This window comes from Mandrillus leucophaeus, unplaced genomic scaffold, assembly GCF_000951045.1.
Source record: "Mandrillus leucophaeus isolate KB7577 unplaced genomic scaffold, Mleu.le_1.0 Scaffold147, whole genome shotgun sequence".
NCBI lineage: Eukaryota > Metazoa > Chordata > Mammalia > Primates > Cercopithecidae > Mandrillus > Mandrillus leucophaeus.
This window is the reverse complement of record NW_012101443.1, coordinates 4,970,270-4,984,139: the sequence shown is the minus strand read 5'-3', so window position 1 is coordinate 4,984,139 and position 13,870 is coordinate 4,970,270. Positions and strand designations below refer to the sequence as shown.

Here is a 13,870-nt window from a genome sequence, read left to right as displayed (position 1 = left end):
GTCAACAAGAACACACAACAGGGCAAGGACTCCCTATTCAATAAATGGTGCTGGGATAACTGGCTAGCCATAGGCACAGGATTGAAACTGGACCTGATCCTTTTACCATATACAAAAATTACTTCAAAATAGGTTAAAGACTTAAATCTAAGACCTAAAACTATAAAAACCTAGAAGAAAATCTACTCTGACATACTATTCTGAATATGGGCCTTGGCAAAGAATTTATGACTAAGACCACAAAAGAACTTGCAACAAAACCAAAAATTGACAAGTGAGACCTAATTAAACTAAAAAGCTTCTGAACAGCCAAAGAAACTATCAGCAAAGTAAGCAGACAACCTCCAGAATGGGAGAAAATATTCACAAACATGCATATGACAAGGGTCTAATAACAAAAAGAACAATTCAACAAAGAAAAAACAACCCCATTTAAAAAATTGGCAAAGGGCAAGAACAGACATTTCTCAAAAGAAGACATACATGCAGCCAACAAATATATTTTAAAAAGGCTCATCAACACTATCATTAGAGAAATGCAAATCAAAATCACAATGAATACCGTCTCACACCAGTCAGAACAGCTATTATTAAAAAGTCAAAAAATAACAGATATTGGCGAGGTTGTGGAGAAAAGGGAACACTCACCCAATGCTGGCAGCTATGTAAATTAGTTCAGCCACTGTGGAAAGCAGTTTGGAGACTCCTCAAAGAACTTAAAACAGAACAACCATTTGACCTAGCAATCCCCTTACTAATTATACACTAAATGAAAATAAATTGTTCTACACATATGTTCATTGCAGCACTGTAATGGTTAATACTGAGTGTCAACTTGATTAGATTGAAGGATGCAAAGTATTGATCCTGGGTGCATCTGTGAGGGTGTTACCAAAGGAGATAAAACATCTGAGTCAGTGGGCTGGGGAAGGCAGACCCACCCTTAATCTGATGGGCACCATCTAACCAGCTGCCAGCGAATATAAAGCAGGCAGAAAAACATGAAAAGGCAAGATGGGTCTAGCCTCCCAGCCTACATCTTTCTCGCGTGTTGGATGCTTCCTGCCCTCAAACATCAGAGTCCAAATTCTTCAGTTTTGAGACTCAGACTGGCTCTCCTTGCTCCTCAAGCTTGCAGACAGCCTATTGTGGGACCTTGTAATGGTGCAAGTTAGTACTTAATAAACTCCTCTTCATATATATATATGTATGTGTGTGTGTGTATATATAGATGTATGTGTATATATATGTGTGTGTGTATATCTATTATTAGTGTGTGTGTATATCTATACACACTTTTTTATATATATATATATCTCCTATTTGTGTGTGTGTGTGTGTGTGTGTGTGTGTATCCTATTAGTTCTGTCCCTCTACGGAACTCTGACTAATACAAACACTATATACAACAGCAAAGACATGGAATCAGCCTAGGTGCCCACCAACAGTGGACTAGATGAAGAAAATGTGGCATAGATACTCCATGGAAAACCATGCAGCCATAAAAAGGAACAAAATCATGTCCTTTGCAGCAACATGGAAGTAGCTAGAGGACATTATCCTATGTGAACTAACACAAGAACAAAAAGTCAAAGCTGCATGTTCTCATAAGTGGGAGCTAAACATTGAGTACACATGGACATAAAGATGGGAACAACAGACAATAGGGACTACTTGAGAGGGGGCTGTGCATTGAAAAACTATCAGATACTATGTTCACTGCCTGGGTGACGGGATCATTTATACACCAAACCTCAGTGACATACAATTTACCCATGTAAATTGTGACCTGCCCATGTACCCCCAAATCTAAAATAAAAATCAAGAGAAAAAAATAAATAAGTTAGACATGGGTAAGAGTTTCAAATAGGTATTTCTCCAAAGAAGATATACAAATAGCCAGTAAGTACATGAAAAAGATGCTTAGCATCAGTAGTCATTAGAGAGCTGCAAATCAAAACCACAGTGAATTACCACTTCACAGCCATTAGGATAATGACTTAAAAAAAAAAGGAAAAAAGAAAAAAAAGTGTTAGGGAGAATGTAGAATAATTGAAACCATTGTGCATTGTTGGTGGGAATGAAAATGGTGTAGCTGCTATGGAAAATAGTTTATTGGCTCCTTAAAAAATTAAACACAGAATTATCATATGATCCAATAATTCCATTCCTAGGTATATACCTTAAAAAACTGAAAGCAGGGACTCAAATACCTACTTGTACACCACTGTTCACAGCAGAATTACTATAGCCAAAAGGTTACAATAGTGTAAAGGAAACAACCCCAAGTGTCCATCAACAGACCAATGGAGAAACAAAGAGTGGTATAGACATACAACAGAATATGACTCTGCCCTAATAAGGGATGAAATTCTGATATACGCAACAACACAGATAAACCTTGAAAACATTACGATAAGTAAAATAAACTAAACAAGAAGGACAAAAATTATGATTCCATTTATATGAGGTACCTAGAATAGGCAAATTTATAGGGACAGAAAGTAGAGTTTACCAGGGTCTGAGAGGGAAAGAAAAACTGAGAGCTACTGTTTAACAAGTACAGAGTTTTTGTTTAGGATAATGAAAAAGTTCTGGAAAAAGGAAGTGGTAATGGTTACACAACATTGTGAATGTACTTACTGCCAGTGAATTGTACATGGCGAAACCCTGTCTCTACTAAAATACAAAAAAAATTAGCCAGTCATGGTGGCGGGTGCCTGTAATCCCAGCTACTCAGGAGGCTGAGGCAGGAGAATCACTTGAACCCGGGGTGGGCGGAGAGTGCAGAGAGCCGAGATTGTGCCATTGCACTCCAGCCTGGGCAAAAGGCCGAAACTCCATCTCAAAAAAAAAAAAAAAAGGCTAATGTGGTAAAGTTTATGTTATACATATTTTGTCACCATTTAAAAAATAATCTATTCAGTGAGTACATAATTAGCTCCCACTGCAGCTGAAACCTATTTTGTTTCGATTTCCAAATTACCAGTAAATGTATTCTGTGTGGGGACATGCACATAAAATGAATCTCACTTTTTAATTGACACATAATATATGTACACATTTTCAGAGTATATGTGATATTTTGATACATTCATATAATGTGAAATAAAAAATTAGGGTAATTAAGGTGTCGATTATCTCATACATTTATCTTTTCTTTATGCTGGAACATTTGAATTATTAACTACTAGCTATTTTAAAATATACAATAGATTATTGTCTAGTGTAGTCATTCTACTTATTTATCAAACACTAGATCTTATTTCTCCCACCTACCTGTATTTTTATAACTATTAATCAACCTCTCTTCACCCCTCCTTTCCCCCTACCCTTCCAGGTCTCCGGAAAATAAATCTCTCTGAAAAACAGCCCCTGATATGTTGTGCACATCAAATATCCTAGAATGTACTTTCAAAAGCTCCAAATAATTATAATTGCACTTTACTTGGAATAATTTGATTACTATTTTGGTTCTTTACCTACATTAAAAAAAGAGTCATAACAAGAAGATATCCATAAATTCTGCCGATGGGCTAAGGATATATGCTTATAGTCCAAGTGCAGCTAAAAATGAACACTGTACCTGATAGAGCATAATAGGTTCTATGTTGTATCCTAAGGTATCAGCAAAGTTCTTGGCGATCACTGTTTTTCCACAGCCCTACAAATGGAAACACAATTATTCATTGTGGGTAAGTCAAAATAACCAAAAGCCAGGAAACTAAAAGTCTGCAGTGAGACTGTCATTCTTACCTTTCCTCCAATTAAACATATATCCTTAACCATGTGAGACTGCATCATTTCAGCCTGTAGCTGCTTATGGCTCAAAGTCTGTATGAAACGGTCTGATGCACAAGGTTGACTTAATGGCCTGGTCCCAGCTGGCACCTATAATTAAAGAGAGGTCAATATAACATGGCCGGGCATGGTGGCTCATGCCTGTAATCCCAACACTTTGGGAGGCCAAGGCGGGCGGATCACTTGAGGTCAGTAGTTCGAGACTAGCCTGGCCAATATGGTGAAACCCCATCTCTACCAAAATACAAAAAAAAAATTAGCTGGGCATGGTGGCACGCACCTGTGATCCCAACTACTCAGGGGGCTGAGGTAGGAGAATCGCTGGAACCCAGGAAGCAGAGGTTGCAGTGGGCCGAGATTGCGCCACTGCACTCTGACCTGGGCAACAGAGATTCTGTCTCAAAAAACAAAAAACAAATATATATATATGTGTGTGTGTGTGTGTGTATGTATATATATTTGTGTGTGTATGTGTGTGTAAAACATGCATATGTTTTTCTCAAAATATCAGTAACTTAAAGCATATAACTGCCACTTAAAAGCCTCCAACTAACAGCTTGCTCAATTTAGTTCTTTACTGTTTTTGATATTTCAATAGAGCAGCAACTATTTTTTCATTTAACAGACCTGATGATCATTATTACAAAACTTCCAAATCAATTATTTCTCTAAAATTAAAGTCCCACACTGTCAGACATATTCATAAAAATCATGTCATCTTAATGTTATTTATAACTTATAGTAAAGATGTTACTACTGGAGAATAAATTTTTCCCCACATTCTAGTTGTAAGCACAGAATTAATATTAGTCCATCGGAATCTCTAAAGTCACCAATGACCTCCTGATTTCTAAAAGTCAAGTCCACAAATCCTTTTCAGGTTTATCTTAGTTTACCACTGAGAGGCATCTGTTCACAGAGTCTCTCTTCCCATCTTTTACACCTACTTCTCCTTTTATTTTTTGTCTTCTCCCCCTTTTTTTTTTATCCTGCCTATTAGTTCCCGAGGAGCCATGCTCTGCTGAGGACTCTGGGTTGGATCATATTATATATCACATGAACCAAAGAATTGTAAGTTTGGAAGTGACAGGATCAGATTTGCATTTGAGAATTTATCCTGGTATCAACATGGAAAGCTAACTGGAAGAGACTAGAGGCAATGAGGTTAAAAGCCATAACCAAAGGGAAGCAAATAATGAAGTCTTTTTCATACTTCATGCTTCTGAACATATTGTTTAAACTGCCAAAAATGTCCTATCCACTCCTCAGCCACTGGAAAAATCCTGTGTTATTCTTGCAGACTTAGATCAAGCTTCACCTTCACTCTGAAGCTTTCCCTATTCCGTCTCCTGAATCCCAGTATTACTTCCTTCTCCATATCCCGAGCCATTCCAATGCAGTCTTAACTCATCTGCCTCTATCCTAAACCATCAGCTAGATGAGCCATTCATCTGAAGAAAACAGAGTAGAGTGGGCAACTCTCGCTGTCTAGAAATCCCAGCTGTGCCATCTCCTAGCTGGTGTCTCTGGGTGAATCAATTAACCTCTTTATATCTCAGTTTTCTAATCTACAAAATGGAGATAATAAAACTTACCTTAATGGATCTTGGGGGATTTAAATCGCATAATATATGCAAAGAGACAAATACAGTAACTAGTATACAGTAAACTCATAATATGGAACCTAGCTCATGGTAGATATAATCAATATTCAGTTCAATGAATAAGTACAGTAACATGAATTGATATTAATAATATCAAATATTAAAACAAAAAAGTTTATCATGAGCTGGGCACAGTGGCATGTGCCTGTAGTCCCAGCTACTCAGGAGGCTAAGGCAGGAGTATTGTTTGAGCTCAGGAATTCAAAACAAGCCTGGGCAATATAGTAAGACTCCATAAAATATGTGTGTATATATATACATAGAGATATATATAGAAGGAGTTGATATATATAAAACATATATACATGCAGATAGAGCTCTATGACCAAATATTATTTCCCTCTTCTAAAAACCATTCAACCGAGTAGATCCTTTTTAAACTGTTTCACATAGCTAAGAAAGATTTTACTTGACAACAGGGCTCTGTAGCAGCTCAAATGTTTGAAAACACTATTTCTTACCAAGGACTCATAGTACAAAATGCTGTCAATAATCAACCCATGACTTGATTTTCCCAGAGGTCAACTTTGAATTTTTGATGAAAGGCTTTCCCTGTTTCTCCTGAATTTTTCCAGTTTGTAAGCACACATGACTCTGGAGACATAGATATACAGATACAGACAGAAGCAGCACTATCAAGAAAGACTTATAAGGAGATCATAAACCTAATTTAGGTCATTAAAAACAGCAGAATAAGGCATATCTTAGAAAGAATAAACCTGTGATTAATTACCTTAATGGTCACCTCTTTATCTGCAATCCGGATGGTCACAGAAGCTTGGGACACATGGTTTTCCATCATCTTCTCTACTCTTACAATCTCTTTAGGAAGCAGAGAGCTTCCTGAATCTTGAAGTTCAAAGCGCTGTAAAATTACAAGAAAATCATGCAATTTACTTTTCATTGTAGCATTAACGTTGGCTATCTGAAAGATTACACCTTAATTACAACCAAAATCCATTTTATATTATTATATAAAAGTAGAGGTTAAAAAAAGTTAATGAGAATTCTTTTCTATTCCTACTAACACCATTCTACTTACAACAATTATTAAAGATGATATAAAAATAGTCCCTAAAATTTACTATATGACAAGAAATGGAATCACTGAATTCCTGGTGAAAGTTCATAGCTTACATCTCTTGATAATCAACTTCCTAGAAAGAGATGATGAGACCCTTCAAAACATGCTGAAATAAAACAAGGCCCATAATGGTTTGTTCTTTAAATCAATCAAAGTTAATGTGTTACCTGAAATCCATGAAAACAGAACTTCCTGGACATCATTCTGCTGTCAGCTATGTGAACAGCTTAACTAAAATTATTATAACAATTTTCCACAGCATATGGTATGGTGCTTTCCACACGGTGGGGTCTCAATATTTGTTGAACTGGATTTAAAAGGCTAGAACCACCAGGCACAGTGGCTCATGCCTGTAATCCCAGCACTCTGGGACGCCAAGGCAAGCGGATCACCTGAGGTCAGGATGAGCCTGGTCAACATGGTGAAACCCTGTCTACTAAAAATACAAAAATTAGCCGGGCATGGTGGTGCACACCTGTAGTCCCAGCGACTTGGGAGGCTGAAGCACGAGAATCCCTTGAACCCAGAGACGGAGGTTGCCGTGAGCTGAGACTGCGCCACTGCACTCCAGCCTGGGCGACAGAGCAAAAACTCCGTCTCAAACAAACAAACAAACAAACAAACAAAGGCTAGAACCATTGATTCTTGATATGGCCCAATTACCAATGTTCTAACACTGACTATACCACTTCATTCCAGCTAGTTATATCAAAACTGCACAGAAAGAATACAGATAAATATGTGAAAGATGAAAATAAATTGAAAATTAAGTTCGATGCCCTACTTATTACAGCTTGCTCAATATAAAAAACTGAATTTATTTTTACTATTAAATAGGCAGAAATTAACCCCAAAAATCCTACACTAGTTTTGGAACGTTATTACTATAGTGAAAGAGTTGAAACTCAAAGAAAGAACAGATCATCATGTATTCAGCAGAATGAAAGAACTCCAGAAAATAGATTTGGGAGGAAGGAAATCATGTTTAACCTCAACATTCTAAACATAACAGCCCAGTTCAAGTGTTCATTTTGATGTCATAAGTACTCAAGACAATCACTAACTCCTTTCCCCAAACCTAAAAAAAACCTGTATATTTGTACTACCATTAAAAAGTTCTATATTTCATACAATTTATATATGCAAATCCCCACAGTATCACATAATTTGACAAGAATTGCTTCCATATTGTAGACAAATAACAATTATTGACACCTTAATTTCATGGAAAAAAAAAAGTTCCACTGTATTTTAAGGAGGACTCAATAGGAAAGGAGCAAGACCTAACCAAGTAATTAAATTCATTAGAATGTAGAACAAATGGCTGGGCGCAAAGGCTCATGCATGTAATCCCAGCACTTTGGGAGGCAGAGATGGGTGGATCACCTGAGGTCAGGAGTTCAAGACCAGCCTGGCCAACATGGTGAAACCCCGTCTCTACTAAAAATACAAAAATTAGCCGGGCGTGGTGGCAGCTGCCTGTAATCCCAGCTACTCAGGAGACTGGGTCAGGAGAATTGCTTGAACCCGGGAAGAGGAGGTTGCAGTGAGCCAAGACATGCCACTATACTCTGCTTGGTGACAGAGCGAGACTCTGTCTCAAAAAAAAAAAAAATGTAGAACCAAGATTCATTAAATTCTAGGAAAACAAATAAATGAGCTTAAATGTATGTCTTCACCACAGCTAGAGTAGTGTCAATCTAATTTGATACAGGATTGATGTCAGAGGACTCATATTCCAGAAATAAACACTAATGTCCTGAGCCACTTGCCATACTGGTTATGTCCTCATAAATAATTCAAGCTAAAATACTTCAGTAAAATAAAAATAGTAGGCCAGAATACACTAAGATGGTAAAAACTTCAAATTGCAAGGTGAATTATCATTTTCTGGCATAGAAAATTTAGAGGATCATTAATCAGAAAGGTATTAATCAGAAAGGTACCCCCATATTCTGTATCTCCAACTTCATCATTTAAGTTTCTCAGTCCAAAAGCTTGAAATCATCACCCTTAACTCTGTCTCAACCCTGCATCCAACCCTTCAGCGAATCATAATGATTCTACCTTCAAATCCAACTACTTCTTATCAACATCACAGCTGGTCAGAACGACAATAGACATATAATTATTTCAGGTTACTTCCTAGCAAGAAGTAGAAAATAAGAGTTTGTTAACTTACCACTTTATGAGCATTTCCTATGAATTCTTGAATTTCAATTAAACAGTACTAACATTTTCTAATACACTTTCTTTAGAATTAGGTTATTTAAACTGTGAATTATAATTAAATAAAATGAAATATAAATCACATTGGATACTGGTCTGTCGGGCTTCCATATTCATCCTTACAATTCCCAATCCTGTCCCATCAGGCCATCTACTTTCTTCATACCTTTTTCTAGATTATTAAGCACTAAAAGTGAAATTCTGCAAACTATATTGCCTGAACAAATATGTGGCCACAGTCTCTCCTGGGTTCTTTTCTCATAGCCCCACAGCAACAAATACAAACCATTACTACTCTCCTCAGAAGTCAATCTGAGCCCATTTATCACCCTGTCATGAGGCAATCTAGCTGCCTCCTCCACTCAGAACAGAGCTTACAGACACATACTCCCCCATACTTTACTAGAACATAAGCCCCATTAGGGCAGTATTAAATGTATCTATTTGGCTCACTCTAAATTTCCAGAACCTAGAATCACACATGGGACATAGTCAATGGTCAATAACGGCTTGTTCAATGAACAAACAAAATTATTTTTCCTTCATCCTCAAAATCATTGATGTTTTCATCAATTCTTGTTACTGCACCCACTGTTTCAGTAGAAAGGACTTCTGCTTTAACTATGAGTAGACAGAAACCCCTAGAAGTCTTTCTACGTCAGATTATGGCAGCTCCATCATTCCAGTTCCTGAGTGGAAAGCATGTTCTTCCATCATTTCAAACCAACACACAAGGGTGCTCTGAAAATGTCCTTTTCCACCTTAGCTAGGCCACATTTTTCATGTACTCCACATTTTTTGTCCCTTCTGCCTATAAAAATGTTTGCCTCCCCCATTTCAAGAAACAGTCATTTCTTAATTATACCTCATCTTTAAGTGATCTATCACCTTTTGGCTTTTGTTCACCATCAAACTTGGTTGACACATATGAATATATAATCACTGGTTTGGTTTCATCTCCAATTTCAAATGTAAGCCCCTTGATTTTTGGCTTACGTTCCCATCGCTCTACTAACACTGATCTTGGTGAGTTCATCAATGATATCCTATTTACCAAATTAAATAAATTAGTTTTATTCCTATTTTGCTGTTTCCTTCTCAGTCTTTTTTGCAGGTTCTTCTTCTTCTTCTTGACCAGTACACAGTAAGGTACTTCAGGAGTGGAACTTTTTATTTTCTATCTACATTCACTTTTTAAATAAGCTCATCACTTGCATGACTTTACAAACCATCATGACCCCAATTTTCTCTCTCTGATCCAGATCTCTCTCCTGAAATCTTGACTTGTATATGCAACTGCCTCTTTGACATTTCCATTTGGCTAATAGGCATGTTAAATCAAATATGTCCAGTGCTCTGGTCTGATATTCCCTCCACCTCCATATTCTCTATCTCCAACTTCATCATTCACATTTCTCAGTCCAAAAGCTTGAAATCATCCTTAACTCTGTATCAAGCCTACATCCAACCCTTCAGCAAATCATGATTCTACCTTCAAAACATAACCCAAAACCAACTACTTCTTACCAACATCACAGCTGGTCAAAGGTACAATACTGTCTCAACTGGATTACTACAACAGTCTACCAACTGTTTTTTCCCCTGTTTTCATTCATACCCTTCACAGTCTATTCACTACTCAGCAACCAACCTGTTAAAATGATCACTCATATAACACATTCCTCAAAACCCTCACATGGTGTTCCACTGCACTCAGACTGAAAGCAGAAGTCCTTTCCATGGATTACAGAGTCCTACATGATCTGACTTTATTTACCTTCTGATTTCTCTCCTAATCACCTCTTCTTCACTCACTCTGCCCCAGTACACTGTCCTTTACTGTTCCTACAGTTCCCAGGTGTGCTCCTGCCTCAGCATTTTTATACTGGTTATCCCTTCTGTCTGAAATACTTTTTACCCACAGAACTTCTCTCCTTCAGATCTTTATTCAAATGTCATCTTCTCAGTGACAGCATCCATTCCTCAACTGACATATTATATACTTACTTACTTACTTGACTGATAGTCGCCCTTCACAGAAAAATAAGCTCCATGAAGGTAGAAACTTCCATGTTGCATACATCTCCAGCACAATAGTGCCTGGCTAATTGATTGGATGGAAGGATGGACGGAATGAATAATCTTTTTTGAGTAAATGTTGTAAGTCTTCATTCAACAAGGCATCTTTGCAGCATCTGAAACAGTTGCTCCCAATGCTCCCTAAGAATACTCTCCGCCATTCTGCTTCTATCTCTAACCACTCTTCCTCTGCCCAGTTTGAAGGTTCTTTCCCTACTGATCCAATCCTGAAATGTTCAATCTGCAGACAGATTTTTCCTCTCAGTATACTTGCATTCTTTAAGTTGTTACATCCATCCCCATGAATTCAACTAACACCCACATATCAATGGGTTCCAAGTATTTATCTTTAATATCAAAATACCTCTAGAACCAGGTCCATATTTTCAAGTCTGCTAGATAAAACCACCAGAAAAACTTCAAATTCAAAAGGGTTCTAGTATATGGAATTATTTAGCCCCCACCACAAACATGCTCCTTCTCCCACTTTATCATATTAATTAACAGCAACTCTACTCATATGTCCAAGGTACGATTTATTAACATTTTTGATTTCTCACTTTCTCTCATAGCTGTTAACCCACCTCATATTTCATCAGTTAGTAACATGTATCATCCTTCCTCTGAAACATTTCTCATATTCGTTTAATTCCTATTTCACTGGCCTATGTCACGTCATTACTGCTTTGTCCAGAGCTAGTCATCATTATGCTACACTGCTTAAAAAAACAAACAAAAAAACCACCATACTAAAATAGTTATTTATTGAAATATCTGATGCTCCTCAGACATTAATATTGTAACTTCCTCAGGAGCTGAAATCAGATTGTATCCATTTCTGTATCACTAGATTTCTATACGTACATAATTTGCCAAAAAATGAATGCTCAATGAGCATGTGTTGAACTAAATAAAAATACTAAATGTAAGATCCAAGTTTCTTAGAAAAAAACTACGGCTCAGATTACATCATCAATGGATAAGTGGCAGTATATCCTTTCTAAATCACCAAGGGAACTTACCAATTTAACCACTGTTATGATGCAGTCTTAATTAAGTACGGACCAAGAGCCAAGACACGTTACTAGAAGCCTGGATGCATTTGTTACTAAACTGTAAGAAAGCATACTATTCTCAAAGTATAGCAGATTCAGAATAAGAGGGTTTTCTTTAAGACATCCTTAACTGAAGGCTAGAAATTATTTCATGACTACAGAAACATGTTTTTAGAGCATGAACATCACATGATGAGCACCATCTGAGGAATGAAACTCATTCCAGCCACTTTTATAGCTTGTTCAGAAAAAAGAAAGGTGTTGTGAATTCTATCTGATTGAATTTTCAGTGACTAACAATTTTTCCTTGAAAATACAGTCTAATTAAGTAATTACACTAAAATTCAAATGGATATCTAATTCGAATGCAACTACACATTAATTTCTATAATCTAGGATAAAAAATAATTATCATTTATCAAGGAAAAGTTAATGTGTATATATACATACCTTCTTAATTTACCATTATAATACATACTTCTATTTCTTATGTAAACATTTTTTCCAAATTTAACAATATTTTATTAATTTTTACCTCTTCTAATTCAAAACTATTTGAGCATATGTAATATTTCACCCATCTATAAATATTTGCTTAAAATAACGCTTTGAGGTAAATGCAGAAACTTACAATAACAAACAGGCCACACAGACTTCCCAGAACAGATCACAAAGAATTATATCAATAAATAGACTCTTCCACTCCTTTTTTTTTTTTTTTTTGACTCTTTCACTCTTAAGAAAAGCTATTTAAGATGCTAATCTGGTTGTATACATCACTGTGCAATGATCTTACAAAAAGAAAGTACTTCATTAAGATCAGACAAATGAACTTAAGCCCTCCCACTTGACAGTTTACTGAGTTACAAATGTCCATTAACTAGCTCTTCACATAATTAAGGTGAGAAGGCAGCCATACTCTGTCTCCTCTTATCTAATTAATACCAATCCCTTTTTCCTTTTCAAAACACTCACATTCAAATTTGAAATCATTTCTGTTCTAATATAAACTCAATCATTTTTCTACATTCCCCTTAATTATGGTTAAAAGACAAAAAAATGAAGCAACACTAGCTACTTTCTTTAGAAAATTCAACTCTTTAAAGATATGCTATAACTTTATAATAAATTTGTATGACTAGTTTTGAAATTACAGACCAAAAAACACATCAAAGTGGTTTCTTGGTTAAGGTAAAGACCTTTGTTCGTAACTGACTTTTTTAGACACTGAATATCTTCTCTCAGTTTTTTCACAAAAAAACTTCATTTTATCAGAACTTCTCATGAGTTTCTTCCTCCCTGAGGATGTGCCCTTGTTTCCAAGGCACTGCGCATTGGGCTGAGGGGCATTAAAGTTCATCTGGAGTCACCGCCTTTGATCTTAAACACTAGGTACTCTACTTCAATGACCAATGGCCAATTTAGCTTAGAGGTTGATTAGCTCAAAGATAAGTTCGAGTTCTCTTTTCCCCCAGCACCTGGAATAAGCCTTGAAGTGAACTATATTGTCAGAAGATGGTAATTTCCTGACTCCTTGAGCCTATGAATTAATCTCCCCATTTCCAAATGGTTCTTAATATCCACCCTCCTCCTCTTTCTGCTGCTGTTCCTCCTCTTCCTTCTCCTCCTACTTTCCCTTTCTCTCTCTCTTTCTCTTTCTCTCTCTCTCATACACACACACACACACACACACACACACACACCCCCTACCTTTCTTCTCTTTCATCATTGGTTATTTCACTGCTTCCATTCTCTGCTGTCTCTTCCCTCCTTTGTCTCTTTATTGACCATTATTTTCCCCTTGCTTCTTTTTGCTTCTCTTTTAGATTCTGTCTCTAACTATACCTCTCTTCTCATTATCTATTAGGAACAGCTGTCTAATAATTTTATTATTATTACTGACATAACCAGTCAATGAAAATACTGTTTCTTTGGATTCTTTGGCTAACTGCTCTGAA

At 36.6% G+C, this 13,870-nt stretch overlaps 1 protein-coding gene across 1 annotated transcript in view; it reads right to left on the bottom strand.

Annotated features, from left to right (window-relative positions):
* LOC105535530 (von Willebrand factor A domain-containing protein 8-like) overlaps positions 1-13,870 on the bottom strand; it is a gene marked incomplete at its 3' end in the record, with an annotated part of 189,590 nt that overhangs the window by 85,265 nt on the left and 90,455 nt on the right. Inside the window, exons 10-12 of the mRNA XM_011974646.1 lie at positions 6,199-6,330; positions 3,757-3,891; positions 3,587-3,664 (exon numbers count right to left, since the gene is read on the bottom strand). Of these exons, the coding sequence (XP_011830036.1) occupies positions 3,587-3,664; positions 3,757-3,891; positions 6,199-6,330 (345 nt within the window). The remainder of the gene's footprint in view (positions 1-3,586; positions 3,665-3,756; positions 3,892-6,198; positions 6,331-13,870) is intronic.